Raw genomic sequence first — 24126 nt, 5'->3', positions numbered from 1 at the left:
ATATTTAAATATGAAAAATCTGCATGCTCTATGAGCCTTTGTCCATGTCTTTTTGTATTTCTTGCAATAATTACTTCTTAGGGTGTACTTGCACTTCGTGCGGTGACTTCAAACTGTACTAAAGCGCGAGTGTCCCTTCTCCCCCAATGGTCTGCTCTCACAATGCCATTTTGCCTTCTGAACTTTAGCATGCCTATGTCATTGATGATGCAACTGTTCAGTTAAACAGGAAGAGAAGCTCTCTCGCTCAGCACAGTGGAGATTGCTTTAGTTATATAATTTTAGTCGTTTGGGATGCAGTGACGCGCAGTCAAATATTTTGCCGAACAGATCCACAACTTTTGACGCTCATAAATTGTCATAAAACTCATGGGACTGCACGTTTTAGGAGGTTTGCTGAAGATGCAGCGAGGAGTTTGCTTCTTTAATAAACCACGACTGTTTGCGTTCATTGAAAAGTAAAAATGATAAATAAATCCATATAAAACAGTCCGTTAAGAGTGACATCATCTCCTCAGTATCGGGCTCAGGCATGCTTTGCAATCACACTATAACAGCACCACGCCAAAACCCAACCAATTAGACCTCACATACTTTTTCAACAAACAAATAAATACATAAAGCTGAATAAACAAATAAATACATACAATTTCAGTTGATTGACAAATGAAACTGAGTTAGACCATTAAATTAAATATAAATTACACGGGCAGAAATCACAAGCCTAGTAAATAATATAGGTAATCTAACTCAAGGAGCCAGCGGGGAGCAAAACTCAAATGAATGATAACTAGCAATGAGTACATTTATAGTAATGAGGGCGTTTTTACCAATTCAATCATAGAACTATTTGCTTTGGTGTAACTTAAAAGATAAAACATAAAGCTAAAAAATAAGACATTTAATATAGACATAAAAATAAGACGTTGTCTTGTCAGTACATTGTAGTACACTGAAACCAAGCTCATGTTCATACTGGAGAATGGAATTGGTGTTAAAAGGCAGGAAACAACTGTAACCACCCTAATGCTTATGGCGCATATAAATGTCAAGAGCTTTAGGTATCACTGACAACTTCTTCCTGCCTAATTAGACCAGTTCTTCACCAAATCAGCTGCAAAATACATTGTGACTTTCAAATGTCTGCCTGTAGATGAATGTAGTCGAGAGCAGTTATAATCAAGCTTGGATCTCATACTAGGTGTCTGCATTCAGGGGAATGACATACTCTCACTGTTCTGCAGCAGAGGAAATACTGAGTGAATTACACTGTGACCAAATGATGATGGATGTCTTTGGGAGCTGTGATTTGCCAAGTGCGCCTGTGAAATGGCTAATTGTTGCATGCTACCCGACACATTCATTACTGCGCTTTTGCGAGTTAGTTCCGCTTTCATAAATCCTAATTGAAAGTTTGATTGAGGCTCATGCTGTCGATGTTGGACTGCTGTGGCCTAGTTCTTCAAGTCCCCTCAGGATGCCTATATTGGTTGTGTGGGATTTTAATGATTCAGGAGACTCTCTAAAAGCCGCAAGTTCATAAAGTGAGAGCGGAAAAGAGGAAAGCTGAGCTGGATAAAAAGGACTTGATGTGGGTCAGGCTGGTACAGACACCAGAACAATGATCCTGATGACAAAATGCAGAATTATTGCTAATTGACTTCCTGTTAATGTCTTTTTATTTTCCTTTTTTGTCTGTTCAATTTTTCCGTCATGTCTTGGCGTTCAGCCTGACACACAGAGTGGGTGGTGGAAGTGCGTTTCTGTAATCGGTCTGCTCACAGAGAGGGGGTGGAGGGTCCAGGCAGGTCATGGGAAACTGACTGCAAAGACGAGTTCAAATCAACGAGTGAAATGAGACCGTCACCCTACATATACACATAAACAAATATGTAAGAGCATTTAAATAAGACACACACGCTTCCCACAGGGCACATCTTCATTAGCCCACCTGCTGGTCTTGACTGTTTACTACTTTTGTGAAAATGTGTTTATTAGTTTTTTTCAGAACTTTTTCAGGATAGCTTCTTTTGTGTTTTGACCATTTATAGACAGTTGAAGTCAGAATTATTAGCTCTCTTCAGGGCTTAAATCGTGCCGGATCCGGATCTAGCACCTCTGTAATCTGATCCGGCACCTCATTTTACCAATTCCCCTCCTCTGCCATGCGCTGTTCACTTTAACTTTGTTCCACGACTCCCAAACCCTCTTCACTTTTGTCTGCGTCAGCCCCCCTACCCCCCCCCCCCCCCCTCGCTCTTCACTTTCGTCCATGACACCCCTCCGTCATCCAACACCCCCTAACCCCCCCTCCACTTTCATGTGCAACAACTTTCTATCCTCGGGTAACATATGCCGGATCCGTAACCCCGATCTGTTCTAGGACCTCGCAATTCACAAATTAGGCACTGGCACTTTTGTATAGTTTTTACCCCAATTTCTGTTTAATGGAAAGAAATTTCACATTTCTAAGCATAATAGTTTTAGTAACTCATTTCTAATAACTGATTTTCATGATGACAGTACATAATATTTTACTTAAAATGTTTCCAAGCTACCATTCAAGCTACTTCAGCTTAAAGCTTAACTAAGTTAAATAGGCAAATTAGAGTAAATAAGCTACTCATTGCCTATGGTTTGTTCCCCTTAAAATATTGCCTAAGGGTGCTAATAATAGATTAAAAACTGATTTTATTCTAGCCAAAATAAAAAAAATATGACTTTCTCCAGAAGAAAAAATATTATAGGAAAAACTGTGAAAAGTTCTTTGCTCTGTTAATCATCATTTGAGAAATATTTGAAAAAAAATCACAGGATGGATAATAATTTTGACTTCAACTGTACATTGCAGCTGTTTGCTTGCCTAAAATGCAAATAAAAACAGGTCATGATCGCTGTGTAAACTGCAGAAAACATGGTTTTGTGAAAAACACAGCGTGTGTGCGTAATTGTTTTACTCAAAATATTGAGTGACTTCACCAGCTTGAATGCATAAAGATATTTTTAGTAGTTGTCATGTATCCATTTAAACAGAAATGGCTTTTGCTTCATTTCCACTGAATGGTACAGGTCAGTAAAATGCAGTACAGTTTGACTCACCCTGGTTAGGTTTATGATTTCACTGCCAGCGATATTCTTCTTGACTTGGTGTACTACAGACAGTTTTGATCAATGGCATTCTTGCTTGAGAAAAAGTCTTTTTGCACCCAAGTAATTATTTAAAATATAGACATGTGAGCAAAGAAAGAGAAAGTGGCATGAATTGCACTTTCCACATGTTTTATACAGGATGTGTAAACAGCCCTATAAACAACAATAGAGGACATACATCAGATTTTGTTCTTGCATCTTGTGTCTGTTTGTCGCAAGAAGAGAAAAGCTTTGGTTAAGCACGGTTTGTTGCTGCGCACCATTATTATATTATTATTGCGATGTCAAGTTTTTGCTGTGTATTTAAAAACTTCCTGTTTGTTAGTTCCTCTGGCTTATTGCATGTGCTTGTCAGAATGTTCTATTAACCAGTAACGTTCAGCAGTGAGTCTAGCTTCACCTTTTAGGTTCCGTACTGTTGTGGAAAGTACCCTTTGCATGCCGAAGGGTGGCAAAAAAGTGGTACAGTATGATTTGCAGAGATGCATGCATATCGTGCTATATTGAACTAAGACATACTGCTCTGTAGAAATGGGCCATTTGTCAGTTTACTCATTTGTACACATCATTTTTCAGAAATATGCTAGAAAAATAGAAACTTTTCTATTGTTATATTTACCGCAGATATCAGGGGTTGTCACAGCGAAATGAACCACCAATTATTCTGGCATGTGTTTTATGCAGTGGATGCCCTTACAGACACAACCCAGCACTGAGAGGGAACCCCCAGTTGTGGGAAACACTTATACACTCTCTCATTCACATGTATAAACTGCTGTAAATTTTTTGTTTATCCAAATCTATACCACCTATACCACATGTCTTTTGAGCACCCAGAGGAAACCCACGTGAACATGGGAAGAAATTCTAAATAAAAGGTGTTTAATGGGATTTTTTGTTATTATTTGAGTATTTTAGAACACTCTATTTAAATTGTGTAATTTAAAAAAATCATGATGGCAAGGAGATGTCCACAGCACAAAACAAATGCTGAAATTAAAATCAAACCCAGTATGTTTTATTTAAACATGCTCAAATTTTCTGCATGCGCACACAAACAATTTAATTCATTGTGAAAGCTGGCTAGATTTGAAACCTGAAACTGAAGCGAAATATGGTAATTGGCCAGTAATGTAAACGCTGACTGATTAATCTAACATATCTAATGCTAATCATTAGCTGTAGCTGATCCACAATGTAGTTACTTATTTTTTTATGCTTTTATGCAAAAAAAAGTTAAAAACAATTGGAAACTTGTCAGTAATTTTGGAGAGTTAAGAATAAATCATTCCGTGACGGAGCTCCACACATGTATATCACATTCTCATGAGAAGCAGGAACTGCATGGTTTCTCCTGAAGGTTGTGAAGAGCAGCGATGACTGGGTGTTTTTCACACAAAGACTCCATGTGTTTAACACCTTCAGTTTTTCTTGGATGAAATAAAGGCTGCTGTCACACAGAAATCAGTTATTCAGCTTCGAAATTATATTCTGCAAAGATATATTTTTTAAATCCTGTCAGGGCTTGAAATGGAAATTTGCATTAGAGTATTATTCTGGATATTGGTAACTGCAGTGTCTTTTATTACTGTTTTTACTGAGGCGACGCTGAATTTTATAATCAGCCACACCACCGACTTCCATAATGAAAAAGCATGGAGCAAGTCTATTTCAATTGAAGAGGTGAGACGAGAGTGACAAGGTCTGTGGCTGTAATGGATCATCGCCGGTCTGTCACTCCCATCACGTCTCCTGTGATGTTCCAGATTGTCATTTTGAATGAGTTGCAGCATCGCAGACGGCTGTCATACCAGTGTGTTGATTGGTTCCATCTGCGCACCGCACGCTTATCAAAAGGTTTCAAATAAGTTTATTATCTCCAAACAAATATGGTTTGCATTGGATTATCAAACACACACTCAATCCATGTTTCTCTTTTTACACCCCATTCAGTTTTTAAATATGCTTTCTGTGGAGTTAAAAGATTGTGCTGGGATCTCATACGTGGTGGTCTTTTGAGGGTCATCCAGCGGAATATATGAAGCAGCCCCCCAAAGGGCTTGCGTTTCTTTTCTTTAGTTCATTAGAAAATGGCAAAGGTGGCAATCCCCATGGGTTGGGCATATATGTTAGCATTAGCAGGTGTTTAGTATGGGTCTCTGGAGACATTCTAGACTGTTGTTATCTGACATCAGTGAGCAGATGATGGCATTGCAGGAACAGCAGTGCTTTTATTGCTGTGCGCACACACTGAGATAGGCACTGAGCAAAATGATGCAGTGTCTCAAAAAATATTCTTCGCCTGCCTAAGCAGCGTTTTATTACATCATATTTGCACTCTCAATGTTTCTCAATACAAGCTGTGCAGTGGTAGATGGGTTTAGATATTTATTGATTTTATACCAGTTCAAGTCTTTAATTTCATTTTATTAAATATAAAGCCATTTTAGATAGGATATTCTTCTACCCTATAATAGTTTTTTTTTCTTTTTTCTTCTTCTTCTCTGTGCTGTTTGGACATTTAAAATAAAAATAAAAACGGCAATAATACAAGGAACTTTAAAGGATAATTAATTACTTTAAAAGTCTACTGTTGCTTTTCTGCCACCGATAAGCAGATGACGTGACTTAATTGTTCTTGTGAAATTTAATATAAAGCTTTTTAGTCGGGTCGATTTCTTAATAGTCAATACTTAAAATAAAAAATAGTAATTTCCATCTAACATTTGCTAATACTGAAGTATTTGAAAGTTGTGTCTATCGGATGATCTTTCTGTGAGCAGATATATGAGCAGTCAGCTGATAGACATGGCTTTTAAATTATTTGCAAATTACTTTTGGATTTTAAAAGTATTTGCATTTGCGCTCGGTGAACAGTGTTGGAGACAGTTATAGTCAAATTTGTTGAGCACATGAACATATTGGCCAATCAGCAGCTTTCAACAGTGCTCAAATATAAGTGGGCCAGTTTTTAAATATCAATATTAGTTTGTAGCGAAGTCTATACTTTTGTCAACCCCTGCATTTTAACACAGCCTCTATAAAATGGACTGTTTTGTTTAATATTTGTGTGTTTTGTGTGTATTTTTATGCTAATCAATCTTTTTGTTGACTTATCAACATATTTACTTTAAACTCAGAGATTCACAATGAAAAAATTGGGCCATGTAGCCCCGTAAAAAAAAAAAAAAAACATCTATCGAAACCTCAAGAATCTACCCTATAAGGAATTTAACTAAGTTTTTAACAAAGTTGCAAGTTTATAATGCTTTGTGTTTTACATTTTATTCACAGTGTAGTGTTTTCCAGAAGACAGATGTGAATGCACACAGTAGTCAGCAATGGGGCTTATTCTAAATAATTACATTTTAATAGTTCAATAAATCCCTGGGAATTTAACCCATGGCTTTGCCCTTGATGGCAACATGCTCTACTATTAAAGCTACAGTAGTAGCAAGGACTTTGGAACACAGCCTGAGAATCCAGTATACCAAATTAACCATTGTTTACCTCTGACATTTTCTTTGATAAGAGCATGACCTGACTGTCATCTATATAACACTTCTAGAGTTATGGATTTGCAGGCTTATTTGCTGGCATATGAGCCCACAGAGCACCTGCAGCCACTGTTGTTCTGTTGTAATGTGAAGCGTGCTATGTGGCTGAGTGTGGGGGCCGTGCGGGCTCTAATTAACACGTATTTGGTCTATGGCTCTGCTGAAAAAACCTCAAATTAACACAAACATGTCTTATGCTGTAGTGTAGTTATGGAGTAATGTGTTAATATTTGAGGAGTGTGAATGGAAATGATTTTGTTCCCTTTCGGCTGTGTTCATTTCCTCTGGATCAATGAGTCGCTCATTTAGAACTGTTCTGTAAATAAGTTTGACCTGAAGAGCATGACCATATTTATGATGATGTCTCTTTTTCTCTGTTGTAGATGCCTTTGTCAACAGTCAGGAGTGGACGCTCAGTCGCTCAGTACCAGAGCTCAAAGTGGTGAGTCCAGTTAATAGTGACATTTTTTTCAAATCAAAATGTGATTTGCAAATATGTATTGCTTATATTGATGTCATAAATGTATCACTTTACCACAAAATGGATATATTGTCATGTTATTTTAAAAAATTGGCTGGTTAACATTAAGTTTTTTTTTTTTGTCCTGCTGGAAAGTTCATTGGATATTCATAGAACATTAACTCTTACACTCTTTTGATACTAAAATGTCAAAAAACAGACACATGTACAAAGTCTTAAATTCTTATCATATTGTAATTTCTTTCTTATCTCAAATTATTTTATGTGCATTAATAAGTGACGCTATTCAAATTTCATGGCATGATAGTCGCTGGTTTCTTTATCATGTTATATGATATTGTCAAAAAATGTCATTGCAAAATATGACGTTCAAAAGATGAAGAAACTTCAATGCTGTTTTTGAAAAACAAGTTAAATAGTTTCATATTAAAAATTGCACTACTTACAGTAGTGTGCATGTGTGTGTGCACTTAAAAATATTCTTTTTTTATCTGAAAAATATTCATTCTGTTATTAAGAGGACAACACTTCCATCAGTAAATGACTCAAAATAACATTGCAGCTTGTTTAAAATGTAAGGGTGTGACGAGATCTCGGGCTACGAGATCTTGTGAGACTAAATCACGATGAGATTTCATATGAAGGTAAAAAGTTGTCTCGTTAGTTGTGATGTTATGACGGGGCGTGAGGGTGAATTTAGCATTGAAGATTGGAGGCAGGATTGGATTTGAATCACACATTAATGGCCCGTTTCCATTGAGTGGTACGGCACGCTACACTTTTATGGCCATTTCCACTGTCAAAAGCAAATCATTCTGTACCACTTTTTAGGTAGCCTTTCGGAAGGGTGCCTATTATAACAAAAGGATACCAAAATGCGGAGCAAGACGCACAATAAAAGCTATTGGTTTACAGAGAAATATGTCACTAGCACATATACAAACCAGGAGAATGAAAACAAAGGAAGCGCCATTTTTAAATGCACAGCTGAGACATTACACTGTAATAATATATACATATAATAATGAGCCATGGTCGTTGCAAAATATTTAGCAGTGTTTGCATGCCCTTTACAACATAGAATTCATTAAAATAGAAGTAAAACAATGTTCATTACAAGTTTATTTAAAAAAAAGCACCTAAATAGTTTAGTATTTTGTGATTTGATTCCACTTATATGTTTCATCATTGAGAGTTCCAAAAAATAGTATACAAATCTCGTCTCGTTCTCGCAAACCCAATCTCATGTCTCGTATTGTCTTGAGAAATAAGAGTCTCCTCACACTCCTATTAAAATGTGATGCTGTCACCTAAAATTTCGATGTGTGTGTGTACGCAGGGCATTGTGGGTAACTTGGCCAGTGGGAAGTCTGCGCTGGTGCACAGGTATCTGACAGGGACATATGTACAGGAAGAGAGTCCTGAAGGTAGGTGTTTAAATACGGGGATTATTCAAATGCTTTTTTGTCTCACTAGTAATATTGTAAAGACTTTTTTTACTTTCACTTTGATACTTTCCAAACACTGTTTACAATAGCGGACATGTGTCCTTCTGTTTTTTACATAGTTCAGCTAAAAATGAACATTTGTTGCTTATGTATGGCCATCCAAGATATAGATAATTTTTTTTCTTAAGTAGAACATTACTTCCAGAGGGAGTGCGCCGATCACTTGACGCAGAAGTATAAACCAGGCTTAAGACTCAATCCTGATGAAACTGGACCGGTCTAAACGCATTAGACCTTCTAAATGCTCTAGGACAGTGGTTCTCAACAATATTGCTGGAGGACCACCAGCACTGCACGTTTTGCTTTGTCTGTTCCAACTTTTTCAGGTCTTCTAATCTCTGCTAATGAGCTGATGATCTGAATCAGGTGTGTTTGGTTAAGGAGACTTGGGCTGCGTCCGAAATCGTCTACTACTCAGTGGGCACTGCAGTAGAATTTAAATGTACTACTCAGCTATTCGAAAAGTATGTTCTCTACAGTATCAATGTGAGCAGTATGAATGGAATTCGGACATACTACATCCACCATTTTGCATGATCACCTGACCTACCCGTGTGAGTTGCGTTGCTTCACTCCCATGCATAAATTGGTTGAGAACCACAGTTGCTAGACATAGTAAGATATAACAGCACTTATTTGTAACGCACAACTGCAATGCCACAAATGACCATTTGGGATTATTGGAATTATTTCCAATGCAAAAAAGATTGCAGGTTACGTTTCTCTAAAGTTATTAAATAAAATGCTTTGTCAATGTAACCTAGTTAAATTTGCATATAGTGTGGGATTTGAAGATTGGATTTCACTTACTCACTATCCTTCAGCTTAGTCCCTGATTTATCAGTGGTCACCACAGCGGAATGAACCACCAATTACTCTGGCATGTTTTATGCTGCTATGCCCTTCCAAGATTGGATTTATATCCATTTAATGGAGAAACATTTATATGGCCAAATGTAAATGGAACCATTTTCACAAGTCAGACAGCTGTAGAATTTGAGAAAAAGCATTAAGTGACCTGGTATAAAAATGCCATATACAACAAAAAGCTCTGAATGCTAAAGCTGTAGATTAATGATAATCATTTTGTAAATGATGATCAGTTTTATTACAGACAAATTGTTTTGCTTCATAAGGATCAAAGTATCATTAAGAGCCACGGATATTCATTTTATTTTTGGACTCTCAAATTCATTTTTGGCTGAACTATCTCTTTAAGTCTTAAATGTTTGTGTTAATACAGTTAATATTCCTTTCTTTTTTACACAGCCAAGGCATAACCCAAAGATACTTTTTATTTCTCGTTCTCCTTTCTGCTTTCCCTCTTATTATCTCTTTTTCTTTCTCTCTGCACACCTGCTGTTAGTTTGTTAGCCGAGTACAGTTGCGCTGGAAGATTCTGCCATACTCTCCATGTATAATTGAGAACATTCAAGGCACGCCGCCAGACCACCACAATATGCTGTCTTTCCCGAGCGAGGATCTGCTTTCAAAAGCTCCCTGTATCAATATTTCACTTCTTTTATGACTGTTATTATGTAGCCATGTTATAAGCTGGCATTTCAAACAGAGCCGAGTTGGCCAAAATGTAGGTAAACCTTTAAAAATCAGGGCTTTATTTAAAGATTGCTGAAAGTTAAATTTATTAACTGCAATGCATGAGGGTCCCATAGAGAGCATGAGGTCACAGGGCAGTTAGCGGACCAACAGGCCTTAATCACGTCTCGTCCTCTCCTTTGCACTTTACCATATAAAACTCAACCCGTCGCATACCAGTGGTCTACCAGGAAATCGCCCTGCAAGAAAAAAGCCCCAGAAATGTCAATTGCCTGTTTGCCGCACTGGATTATAGCAGAGAGGGCCAAGGGAAACTTCAACGACATCAGAGACTGTTGAAGTTTGTCTTAAACGACTCGCTCAAAGCGTTCACTTTTGAGGCCAGCACGCCATCTGATGATAGACGTATACGATAAACTCTGATTTCCAATAAAGTGATGTCACATTTTAGCAACAGAAAGCGGTGATTTCTATTTCTAAATTTACATTCCAGTAAAACTACCAAGCCCTTGAAATGTTTTCCTACTTTTTTTTTTGAAGTTACGCTATTCGGGGTTTAAAAATAGTGTTCCCTAGCTTGGGTAGAGTGAACCCCGACCTCAAAACCACTAAGTAGAGCTGGAGCACATTTTTACAGCGCGCTCTGCAATGAAAGCAGTCGGCCGCAAGGGTTTTTTACACCGGCCCCTGTTTCTATCACACATGCTACATGAATAGATGCATTCTCAGAGAACTCATTAGGAGATATTATCACAAGACCGACTGTGTGTGTTTGTTTACGCAAGAAGAAAGAAAAATCCCTACAGGCTTTGTGGTGGCTACAAAGACCTTGCATTTACTATTTCAAAACCCAGAACCCTGTATGGGTAAATAAGTCAGTTTTTGCTCATGCCACCACAGTTTTGTTGTTTAGAAAGACAGCTCTGCTGGGATCAGCAGTTTGGTGCAGACCAGCCCCTCTGGCTATAAGAGTTATCAATGTTGGACTTTTAATCTTTCCTGAATGAGGTTTTGCCTTGCAAACTGCAAAATCTTGATAACTCGATAACTGCAATGACTTTTTTTTTTTGTTAAATGGGTCAGTGGTAAATAGTAATATTTTTAAAACCTGGTTTAAAATGTGCACTACTTTAATATAAAGGCACATCTTTGTGTTCATTTTCAACAAGGATTAACATTTTATTTGGTGTAATGAAGAAAAAACAACACATTTCCTTTAAATTGGGATCCATTAATCATTTTTTTCTTTAAACACTTGAAATCAAGTCATGAATATCTTCACCAGTCAACAATAAATCAAAGGTCACCAATCTTGGTCCTGGAGAGCCGGTGTCCCTGCAGGGTTTAGCTCCAACTTGCTTCAACACACCTGCCTGGATGTTTCAAGTATACATAGTAAGACCTTGATTAGCTTGTTTAAATGTGTTTGATTAGGGCTGGAGCTAAAATCAGGCTGTCCAAGAGCAAGTTTGATGACCGCTGTTATAAATACTACAAGTTTCAACTTTTTTTAGTGCAAAACATAAACTAACCACTAACATTTCCAGCAAAATAGTCTTATTATATATTTTAAGAAACTGGACGAACTTGTTACGCAGCTCTTTAGGACTATAGGGATGTAATGATTCATTGAACTCACGATGCAAATTTTGTCTCAAATCACAATTTTGATTTTACTATTTTGTTTTGGTCTCACTTTATATTAAGTTGGTTTAATAAGTACTCACACTGAAATTAATCATTTGTCATTTAATGTTCTTATTGTGTAAATACACATTTTTGCATTGTATTATGATTGACTTGATACTTGCATATAATTACTTCTGTAATTAATTTCTATAATTCTTTAATTACACTGGACATGGAGTGTTTTTGATGAAAATACCATTCTTAAAGATTTGGCCATACTGTTTGTTACATTATTGACCTCCATACTAAGCTGGTCTAAATTACAAGAGCGTATGTGATAGTATGTGCTATTTTTTAGTGCTGTAAATCATCTGTACTGACCTGACCGTGCCCTCAGGGTCAAACTGTGTTTGATCTGTCTGTTCAGATACACTCATACATACATACTTCTGACACACAGGCAGAAAAGATCCATGGCGTTTGATAAGATTGTGAAAAATGATTGAAAGATATGCTTTTATCTCTCTCTCTCTCTTTAAATCTTTCTTTGTCCTGCTGTATTTCATTTCTTAACTATGACTGTGCATGTTTAGCTTGGCTGCTTTATGATTTGAGTTTTGTTTATTCTCTCTTTCCTCGGCTGCTTCTTTAACTAGCTGACGTGGACGCAGGTAACTATTTGCTCTTTTTCAATGTCACAGTCATTTTCTTTTTGGGGAAGGTCTGTCATAGTACAAGCGAGTTGAGCAAGTGAAATCTCCATCGCTGTGGCTTATGTACAGTAAATATTCTTTGTTAAGATAAATTTTGTCGCTAAGATCCTAAAATAGAGAATGATCTATTCTACATGGCTTCTCTTCAAGGCCCTCCTGAACTTTACACCACATTAAAGAGAGAATGGTTTTGACACCATTTAATGTACATTTGAATTGAATCTGATATTTCTTTTTTATCTGAAGCGTTTTTTAATTGAGGGAAAGAAATAATAGTATCAATAAATGTGACAAGTCATAGTTAGCTTACCAAAAATTTGGCCAAAAGTTCGTTTAAAGTGTTTTGGGAGCTTAAAATGGCTTAGCCTAAGTGAATGTTTTGGAAAACTTTGGTCTGGGGTCTGTTCCTTATACGCGAATTATTCAGTTAGCTGGATTTTATTATTGACTGTTTGGCGTTTTCAAAACTTACCCAGGAGTTGTTGTCATAGCATGGTAGCTCAAAACTGTCCAGGAGCAGGCTTTTTCATGTAAACAATTAGATTGTAAATAGATTTCATATAAAAGAATTAGATTAAGCAAAGGTAATAATGAAAGTATTTGCAAAATGCTAATGTTTTCTTACAAGAGTACTATATTAAATTTAGGAAAATAACAATATTGCAAATATGCATATTTAAAAAAGCAGAAAAACAATAAAAAAAACATGTAATTTACACTCCAAAATAAAGATACAAAAATAGTCATGGAGGAGTTATTTTTTTCAGTGCAAACATTTTTGTATTTTGTAGTGACTAATACTGTATGTACACTTCAGGTAGAAAAATATACTTTTATGACACCATAATGGACCTTTTAGATACAAACACATGATTTAACTGCTCAATTTTATTTGCATACATGGCAAATTCTTAGAGAGGTTTGTTTTCTTCTGCGTGTGTGAAGAAAAAGGTTTATCATTTTGTTGAATCATGCACTCTAAATATTAGGAGCTAATACGAGGTATCCGCAGGGTCTTAAAAGTCTTAATGTCTTAAATCTCAAAAGCTAAATTTTAAGTATTAAAAAGTATTACATAATCTGAAATACTGTGTTGTAGGTCTTAAACCTTTTTTTAAAATAATTTATTTTTTCTTTGTTCATGTGTAGCTACACAATCTGGCCATTAACACCCATACAATCACCAACAATTCATCTCAATAAACCTTTTTATTTAAAAATAGCATTTCATTATTTTCCTTACACTAACATTTGCTTATAAGTTCTCCATTAATTTACTGCTGAGGATACTGGCCTGACCTTTATTTTTTTCTTATAAAAATAATATTATTGTACTGAAGTATTTGACAGCTATATTTTGTTATATTCTTGGTAAGGTTATAGGGTTTGTGAATGGATATATTTGAAAAAATATTCAAACAAAACTATAATTATTATTATTTTATTAAATGTATTACATTTTTTATTTATTTTTTGATAGGGCAAGTGAACATCTTTTCTACCTGGGATATTCGAAAAAAACAAAAATGAAATAATCCTTAACATTTAGCCCTGTATAAGTCTAAAATTTCATTCATAATGGTCTTAAAAATGTCTCAGGTCTTAAATTTTACTTGTTTAAACCCTGTAATATGCAGGTGATATGCAGTGCAGGATATGCAGACACTAACAAATATCATTTAATCAATTCAATTTAATAGCCAGTTATGCCTTGCTCCACAGGATTAAGAAACTTGAATACTATCCTGAAGAAACTAAATTTAATACTTGTCTTTTTTACAAATGAAAGTGCAAAGCCTCTACAAATAGCCTACAACACAAGTGTATCATATTTAACCATTTGTTTTATTTGCCATAAAACTTGTCATTTTGCTCACATAGCTGATATTGAATTTTAATCAGTCATTATGACATTGTTTTTAAATCTGTCCTTCACAACACACATGAGCATACACAGCAATCAATTAAACAGATCAAATTATCCAGAAACTTTAATCGGATTTGCAAAATTGTTTGAAGAACAAAATTAGCTTAAGATCAGTAAACAAGATTAAACGATCCAAGATCTGCTCAATTATTCTAGATCATTTAAGCGAGGTACGAAGAACGGACCCCTGGTCACTAAATACTTTTAAAACTACCATCAGTCTGTGATATGTGAATATAAAATATGTAGATTTATTCTGAGGCTTCTTTGACATTGAAGTCTTTGCTGGTTTGTTTAGATTTGTTGAGGTCAAAAGCGAGTCAAAATATGAACTCTCAGAAAAGATGTTTTCTTTATAGTTTTTTTCATATACAAGCATCAAATTTTACTTTATATTTTGCTTCAGATGAAAAATGAAAAAGAACTTCGCTGTAAGATTACCCGAGGCCTTTATTTGTCACAAAGCTTAAAACAGATCATGCCACAGAATAGGAGGTTCCACTTCGCTCCTCTCTTCATGCCACTGTAGTTAAATCATCTTCCATTTCATTCATTTCCTCAATGAACCACAAAGACACCATGCACCGGGAGTTACAGGTCACTGTCCATTAACACTTCAGCAGTTTATCCTAAAAGCAAGTAGCGAATAGTTTCAGAGATGTTTTTATTTTTATTTACAAGATTCAAATGAGCACATTGAGAGACTGAACTCAAGTGTTTTGAGGTTAACTCCATGGAGAAAGAACCCAGAATGTAAATCACGAACGGGTGTGTGTCTTTTACTCACTGCGCACTTCTCACTCAATCTCTATTTTCAACGAACTTATAAATAAGTGGGTCCAGACTATATGCTGAGGATTAGCTGTCCTGATGCTGCTCTGCTTCCTCTTCCCTTATGGAAAAAAACAGGCAAAATGTGTCATTGTGGAAAAACTCGATGTCCCTTCCAAGCTGACCACCATATCCGAACATCTCACCCAATGATCCTTTTCAGCCAAACTTGGTGACATTCTTGAACCGCATGGACTTTGGTGTTCTCATTATTTCTCACATAAAGGATCAGGACTTTAAAGATTTGATAGATTCACACAGATAAAAACTAGAACACACACAAGAACATTTTAAAACTGGAAACCGTTTTCTTTTGGAAAACATTAGCTTATACAAGCACTTGTTTAGTCTCAAATGAGTCGGCAACTGATTTTTGATCATGCTACGATCAATTGTGTTGATGCTTTACTGTAGTTAAAATAAAAACATATTTTCTATATATTTAAAAACATTATTTTAGTATGGATAATAATGAGATGATGATTTCATTGCCAAATATATATTTACATTCATTCATTTAACAGACACTTTTATGCTAAGCAACACAAATGAGGGTAAAAAGCCCTTCAAATAACCAGAAAGCAACAATTTATAGATACTGTGACAAGTCTAAGTTGATTTAGCAGTTACTTTATTGCTCATTCATACTTTTGTAAGACCCTGTTTACACTAATACGTAAGCGCATATGTTTTGCTATGGTTACGCCTTCCATCCACACTAACCTGTATTTTTGAGCTCTGAAAATGGAGATTTTTGAAAATGCTAAAGAGACCGTTTTGGTTTTAAAACACTGCTGCTGTGTCGGTGTGGATAGGGGAAAACGGATACATCTGAAAATGAAGGTGTGGCTGCTGACATTCACCTATCTGATTGTGGCTTTTTCCTCAACATTTAGTGAACAAAGTTCAGTCTTTCATCTGTTCCTTCAGACTTCATAAGTTTTATATGGAAATACTTCCAAGAACACGTCGGGTCAATATTCAAAGGGAACCGTGTACTTTAAAACGTCATCCTCATCACCCTTGCTATGTTATTTCACTGTGTTAACAATAAAATAAAAACATGATGGAACTGCCTATTTTCATTTTGATATTAGCAACTTAACAGACACTAAAAATGTTAAGGCACCGTGTAGCTACATATTTATATGACCGTCATCATCACTGTATGCAATTCATAACAAAACGGAGCCTATAACATTACTGTCTCTTTGGCTGATAATCAGTTTTGATAATCAATAGTGGCCAATATAAAAATATAACATACAATATGTTTATACAATATAGGAGGGGTCACCAATCTCGTTCCTGGAGGTCCGGTGCCCTGCAGGGTTTAGCTCCAACTTGCCTCAACACACCTGCCTGGGTGTTTCAGGTATACCCAGGAAGACCTTGATTAGCTTGTTGTGGTGTGTTTGATTAGGGTTGGAGCTAAAATCTGCTGGACATCGGACCTCCAGGAACAAGTTTGGTCATCCCTGCAATAGGAAATATAGGCAAGCAATCAGTCAATATGCAGAATAAGTGTACATGGTTACATTAATATATTTACCTGAGAACAAGTAATAGATTCAAAAGACCAGAGTCATTAGATAGAGAAAAGAATAATTGAATATCACGTTAAACATTTATAGTGAGATGAAATCCAGCGGAAGATTCTTGATGAACTGTCCGATCTTCGCTGCTCTCATCTCTCATCTGGAAAGGTGTGCTCAAAGCACCTCCTGACTGCCTGGAGCTCAGACATATGCATATGCTGTTGCACATGCCAGTGTGTGTGTGGTCACATGATTTGAGTTTTCAGCAGTGTAGTGTGGACGGAGAGCTGTTCAGAAACGCTAGGTGAAATGTGAGTTTAGACGTGGATCTTTTTTTGTTTCAAAATGATGTTTTAAAACAAAAACGGATTAGAGTAAACAGGGCCTAAGATTCTTATTTGCATTTTTAAGCAAAACTTGATGTACAATGTTATTTAAAAAATTATATATTTTTATATATAATTAAATATGTATAATTTTATATATTTTGTCAATAATTATTTTAATGCCAAATTAAATTAATAAAATATTTTCTATAATTGCAAAGTTTATATATAGAAAAATAATTTGAGATATTAATTTTTTCCAGAAAATAATTAACATCAGACTTGGATCAAATACAAAATGCTTTGTTGACAGGGCAAAAAACAATACAAAAATATTTAAAATGTTAGCCCTCTTCAATAAATTGTTTTAAATTATTATTTATATTTATTATTTATAAAAATTGTTAGTTAAATAAATTAGTGTAAATGACGTCAAGTGTGTCTCCATGTGACTGATCATCTTGACTGGTTATCATGGGGATGCAGTCAGAGGTCAGAAGTGAAGGGTGAAAAATGGCCCTGAGATGTCCGTGTCCCGAGATGACCATGGAATGTCCTTTCAGTCAATGAAGTGAGAGTGAAGCTTTTTCAGGTCTTCGGTTCACAAGCTGATTAGCCACATAGAACTGCGATAAGGTTAAGACCCTCTAACATCTCCAGGAATCCCCTCTGATCCTCTTATGCTTTAGCAAACCAGCCAAGAGCCGCCCTCCATTCATCCCTCTAGAAACTGACATGACCGAAAGATAGAGCGAGTCCTGTGATCTCTGACCACTGCTCTTTTAGCTCGGACAGGGCATGGGTTACAAGTTTGTGCGAGATTATCTTTACCACTCCGGTCATCAGACTAGATGTTTAAAAAACTAATTACAGCAATGACATTTAATTAGTCTTTGGTTTCAAATGCCTTCTTTGAGTCTCAAGCTCCTATTTGTCATTCTTTGAAAAAACAAAGTAGGTCAGAAAGAGCGGACTCGATAAAACGTAGATAAAGAAAAAGTTTAAATCAAGATACATGCATTATGCATATGTGAAATGAGGGTAAAATAAACTGATTAAACCTTGTGGGCAGAAACATGAAGCAACACTTTCAAGCACAAGGGGTTTTGTTCAGGCTGCATATTATATTTTGACAAATACTCATGTTAATGAGGTTTAGCCCAATGGTTGTCTACTTTTTTTTTTGACTTGGCCTCTCTGTGCTCGTACATAAAGGCATCTCATTAAAATACAGAGATATGTTTCCCATGGGATGTTCAGCAGCGGTTACAACAAAGCTGCTTTTTCAAAGTAATTCATTAAAAGAGACTTAAATAGTCACTATATTACATTAATTACACAATTATTCCTCTTAGGGGAAATTAGTCACGGTTATAGTTGTTGAGGGGGAATAGAAAATAAATATTCTGTTTACACATTATTTACGCTTTTCTATGTAGGAATTTGTTGCAGTAATTTGTGTACGCTTGAAAAAATATGCGTGAATTAGCATTATTTTTTTGTATTTTGTATTACCTTGTAATACAAATTTGTTTTTTTTAATTAATTGTTATTGTTAATCAACGTGTTTTTGGTCATTATTACACAAAGCATTGTCACCTTAATTGAGCTTGAGCAGCGAGGCAAAAATAGACCCAGTGCTGAAACTATTGCGGCACTGCTGCTTCAGCCTCTCGCTGATGCGCTGCTTCTGCGTGCTGTACGAAAGCTCTAATCTGTTAACATGGACGCTGAAAAAAACACACACTCACGGTTGAGGTGTGAAACAGGCTTTAGGCTTAAAATGCTACATGGCAAAATACTAACAATAACAAAAACAGCACAACAATAAAAAACACAACAAAACAATACAAATATGAACCATAAAATAGAATAATAAATTAACAAAAATAATCATCCTAAGTTAAAAACAATGCTAAAAGATGAGGTTTAGGAAGTTTCTTAAAACAGTCCAGAGAAGTGGCATTCCTAATGCTGATGGGTAGGGCATTCCACAGCTTAGGCGCACTGTACAGTATGAGAAAGCCCTACCACTAATGGTCTTGAGTTTTCAGCGTGGCTGATACAGAGTAAGTCTCGATGCTGAACGAGGACTGCGGGCTGGAGTGGCGAAAGGTCACCAGGTCACAAATGGAACCAGCTGCTAACCCATGCACTGCTTTGAAGGTTAAAATCAAGATCTTAAAATCAATCCGTGTCTTAATAAGAAGCCAGTGTTGTACAGGAGTAATATGGTGGTGTGTCAGAACCCGTACAGCGGAATTTTGAAAATACTGTAATCTTCTGAGAGAACTTGTTGGTAAACCTGTGAAAAGTGAATTACAGAAATCAAGAAATGATGTGATAAAGGCATGGATAAGCCTCTCCGCATCAGGTTGTGAGAGAAAGGGTCTAAATTATCATTTCAAACTACTAAAATATCAATAAACGTCACTTTGTTAAACTGTAAAGTTGAATTGTCAACATCATAAGTCGACAGAGCAGAGATCAAGGTCTTATAATGCAATTCACAACCTTAAATAAATGGGGGAAACATCACAAAATATAGGGAACTGTTTATTAACAGATATTTTTGCAGTGTATGGAAATACTTTAGATTATTAGTCACAAATATACACAAGACAGCAAAAACTAAACTTGACATGTCATATTTTACATGATCATAAGGTCATTTAAATACTGTACAACAACATAAAGTTAATTTCAAAGTCTAAATGCCACAACTGCAAACGCTCATATTATGTTGCTTTAAAACATTTTTGTTTGTCTGTTGCGTTAATCACTGTTTAGTTGTGATTTTGGCTTTTAAATCTGTGGTGTCAAGGACAAGAGACACGTTTATCTCGACATCTCATCACTCATATTTATTTTAATGACGCATGTGATGTCTGCAAGAAGGCCAAACAAGCGATTTACTTCTCAAAATAATGGCTACCGAAACAGTATGTTTTGTACAAGCATTTTTGACATCGGAAAGACCTTAAAAAAACAAAACAACCAAAAAAGATGGTGTTCCTTGTTTATAAAAACTATTGTCTTGCTTTTGTTTCACCATGTTTGAAAGCTGCGTACAGAGCTTCCAATGGATTATTCACTTCAATTTATCTTTATTTCTATAGCACTTTTACAATGTAGATTGTGTCAAAGCAGCTTAACATGGAAGTTCTAGTAAATTGAAACTGCTTCAGTCTAGTTTTTCTTTGCTAAGCTAACTTTGTAAAAGCCATTGTCTTCGTTTTTTAAATTGAACTTTTAAGCGCATTGAGAGATGTTGTTTATATTTACACAGCTACATTACACATCAACTAAAGTTTAAAATATGATATCGTAGTGGACCACCCCTTTAATAAATTCTGAACTAGTGAACAGAGTTAGAGTACTTAATTTAACTTGTATTAAATGATTCTGAACACTGATTTGTAGCACAAATTGTCCTGATAAAAGAAAATTATAGCAAATAACAAAATGATAACATATATGCCCTTCTTCATTTTCATGTCAATCAACAGTCCATCAATTCATCAATGTCTTAGTAGTATAGCAGTGAATGTTTTCCATCATCAGACTCTTTCGACATCAGACTAATTGACCTCTTTTATTGGACAGGAGGCCGTTTTAAAAAGGAGATTGTGGTGGACGGACAAAGTTACCTCCTCCTAATCAGGGATGAAGGGGGACCTCCGGAGGCTCAGGTAGGAAGTACAGCCCAAAATGCATAGGGCTTCATTACACTAGAGGATGGTGCTCTGATTAATAATGCTTTGTCATATCCAGAACATTTTTTTGTTTAAAACTATATTTTAGATTTGTTTTACAGGGAGCTGTGATGTAATAGGGTTTGCACAAGGCTGATGCCATTTATTTAGACCAAATGATTCCTAAAAATGCTAACAGGAAGTGTCATGTAGCCTTTTTCCTCATGCTCTGTGAATTTTATGGTGTCTCAGTCTGCTAGTTTCAGTCATTTTAAGGGCTACAATCATTCCAGTGCATCTTTTTAATAGGGATTCCAGTTTTCTGTATAGATTTCTTGAGCATTGGTTGCTTCACATTTGCATGCTTGCCTGAAATGGAAATGTGGTTTCCCAAAAGAGAGTTCACCCAAACATTTATTGTTAATTTAGGCTCCTTCAGGTTTTCCAAGATAAAGGTGACTTTTTTGAAGGTGACTAATGATTCTGTCTTCAATTGTATGTAAACAATAATAACGAATAATATCTGAGGTGAAGTGCTTCAAAACCAGTTCGCTATGCTTCAGAAAATTAAACAGCCTAGACTTTCTGCGATGGTGTTGTGAGGCATTGCAGGCATGAGTATCAGTTGTTGTCAACTATGCCACATTACACCAGAAGAAACGATTGAATCTTGTTTCAAGACATACATTTGTGATTCACGACTTCACATGACACCCTACATCAAAGAAATCAGGCCGAAATCGTGTGATCTGACCTGGGCTTTATAACTAACCAATTGAGTGAGCACACTTTCATTCTGCCAAATCAGAATTGCACTACTGAACTATGCCCACAATAGAGTGGAGGAACTATGACGTCACCTTGTAGGCGAATAGGCTGCTAGCATAAAACTAGTTACCTCGATAAAATACCTATAGGATTTTCCCATAGGCTTTTTGAAGATTGCGAATAATAAGCTGTGTTCAAACACTGTTCATCACACTTACATGTTTTGTCCAGCCGGATAATCCTCACACGAAAATACAACTTTAAACACTTTTTGATCTTAAATGCAAATACAAGAATTGAAAAGCTAACATTAGGCTATAAACAGACGACAGTGGCATCGGGGCGCTCACCTGTGACGTCAGCACCACCTTGCTAACGACAACTTTTCAAGCTTATTTTTAAAAATATGTTTCATAACAAAGAGTAAATCTCTCTGTTTATTATATTATCTTATACACAAATGAGACGTGAGGAACATGTCTTTTAAATGCCAGCAAGTTCCATCATGGACACAGAACAACATTCAGTTTTCGTTTTTATGTCACAAAGTACAGCGAAAAGCAGCCCATACAGTCACATCTGCTATACATTTTATGGAGGAGTGTAAATATTGCAGTTATGACAGAGTTAAATGTGTTCAGATGAAGAAAAAAAGACAAAAAATCACTTGATCACATTAAAATGACAGTTAACATGCATATATTTTTACACATTTATTGACACGTTTGCATTACCGAGAGCAAAAAAGAGACAGGCTGCACTAGTAAGCAGTATCCTCATAATATCGTTTAATAAAAATAAATGATCAACAAATTATTCTGTCTCGACAGCCTTTACAAGTGAAGGAATTATCTACACACAATCTAGAAAAACACTTCAAACTATAAAATACTATTCATGAAAATACCTAAATAACAGACAAATCCAAATGCCCAACACAAGCAAGCTGCGCTCCAGACCAGATCAGCTCGATGACGTATAATGTCTCCGACACCATCTGTAGTCCCATTTAGCAACCTTCTTTTTAAAGAAGCATAACCGATTTAAAAATTCAAGAGTCTGATGTAACTGATGTGTTTTATGTCGTAGAACAAAACGTGTAAGTATCTTGAGTTTGTGTTAGCCATGAACCTTATTTAAGCGATTTTACTGAAATCCCATTCAAAAAAACCCATTCACTTTAGGACGAGGGAACCGAAACTGCTAAAATGCTAACTCGTTTCCGGGTTTTTGCATACAAATTGACGTCATAGTTCCTTCACTCTATAAAAAACAAACAGGAAAGTGCTGAAAAGTAGGACGATGGCGTCTGCTGCTTCAGAAGCATTAATAGATGAAATAATATCAAAGAAAAACAGCATTTGTTAAATGGGAATATTTTTAAGTCACAGACACCGAACAAAAACAGGCATATTTTAAGAGCTGTCGCAGAATTGTTGCCACGGCTTACAGCTTACTGAGCTGAAGCTTGAAATAAATTAAAACCAGTTTAAATGTAATTGTAAATCAAATTGCAATCGCAATATTTGTCAAAAAAATCACAATTAGGTATTTTCCTCCAAATCACACAGCCCTAAAGGAAAACCAGCAATTAGCAGCACTTTGAGAGAGAAAGAGAAAACATTGTGGGGTTTACACTTGGTCACATCATATGTGTTTAATGGTCAGACAGCAATCTAACTTGTGAAAATGTTTTTATATACAGTAGATTTGAGCACATACATATGCACGTTTTATTGAATTATCATTACTTCTTCACTAATGCTGTCAAAAGATACATTTCTATTAGATATACATATTTAAGTTATAACCATAAATAGACATTTTCTGAAATGTATACATCGGGGCGAGGCCAGAATTTTTAAAATGAGTGGGCCTTGGTGAAATAGGGTGGACCGTAATGCTTACTCTTAATCTAAGTGTATAATAACTAGTTTCTTATATGTATGCTCTCTGATAATAAAGTATTTTATTTCAGAAGGTGTGAGCTTACATTTGAGTAGCCAACTATTATTTTGCATATTAAAAAAAACAATTAAATAAATTGCAAAACTGAGTCAAGTCCTAAATCATTCATTTTGTCACAAGCCCAATAGAAAAACTACCTTGTCATTGAGGAATAAATATAAGGTTTTTTAAAAATGATTCTGATACTGAATTTATGTATTATTTATTAAGCTAGAAACCAAAAAAGACAATGAAGTGTTAGGCTCTTTCTAAAAAAGGAAAATAGATACAGTGATTGTTTTAACGGCACAAACAGGCATAAATGAATGACAACAGTGATTTAGAGGAACTGGGGTGAAAAGTGAGGTCATGGCTCCTGAAATATTTTGGCTATAACTAAAGAAAGAAAATAGATAAAGCATTTGTTTTAATGGCACAATCCACTAATCAAGCACAAACGAACTGCGCTGATTTGGAGCGATTTGAGCAGCATGGGGTG

General features: G+C 35.8%; 1 protein-coding gene across 11 annotated transcripts in view; it reads left to right on the top strand.

Moving 5' to 3' along the window:
* Positions 1 to 24126, top strand: part of agap1 (ArfGAP with GTPase domain, ankyrin repeat and PH domain 1) — a 348474-nt gene that overhangs the window by 172545 nt on the left and 151803 nt on the right. For 7 of the 11 annotated variants that reach the window (XR_012407727.1, XR_012407728.1, XR_012407726.1 and 4 more), the window contains exons 2-4: positions 7091 to 7149; positions 8528 to 8615; positions 20824 to 20909. Coding sequence is in view for 8 of the 11 variants with exons in the window: in XM_001921491.9 (XP_001921526.3) it covers positions 7091 to 7149; positions 8528 to 8615; positions 20824 to 20909 (233 nt within the window). In the remaining 3 variants the exon portion in view is untranslated. Of the gene's footprint in view, positions 1 to 7090; positions 7150 to 8527; positions 8616 to 12538; positions 12554 to 20823; positions 20910 to 24126 lie in introns of all 11 variants that reach the window. The other 4 variants (XM_068221927.2, XM_009302287.5, XM_005168731.6 and 1 more) reach the window with 1 other exon arrangement.

The sequence above is a fragment of the Danio rerio genome, chromosome 6 (genome assembly GCF_049306965.1).
Source record: "Danio rerio strain Tuebingen ecotype United States chromosome 6, GRCz12tu, whole genome shotgun sequence".
Taxonomy (NCBI): domain Eukaryota; kingdom Metazoa; phylum Chordata; class Actinopteri; order Cypriniformes; family Danionidae; genus Danio; species Danio rerio.
Note: the sequence above shows the minus strand (reverse complement) of the source record. Positions and strands in the feature narration are given on the sequence as shown.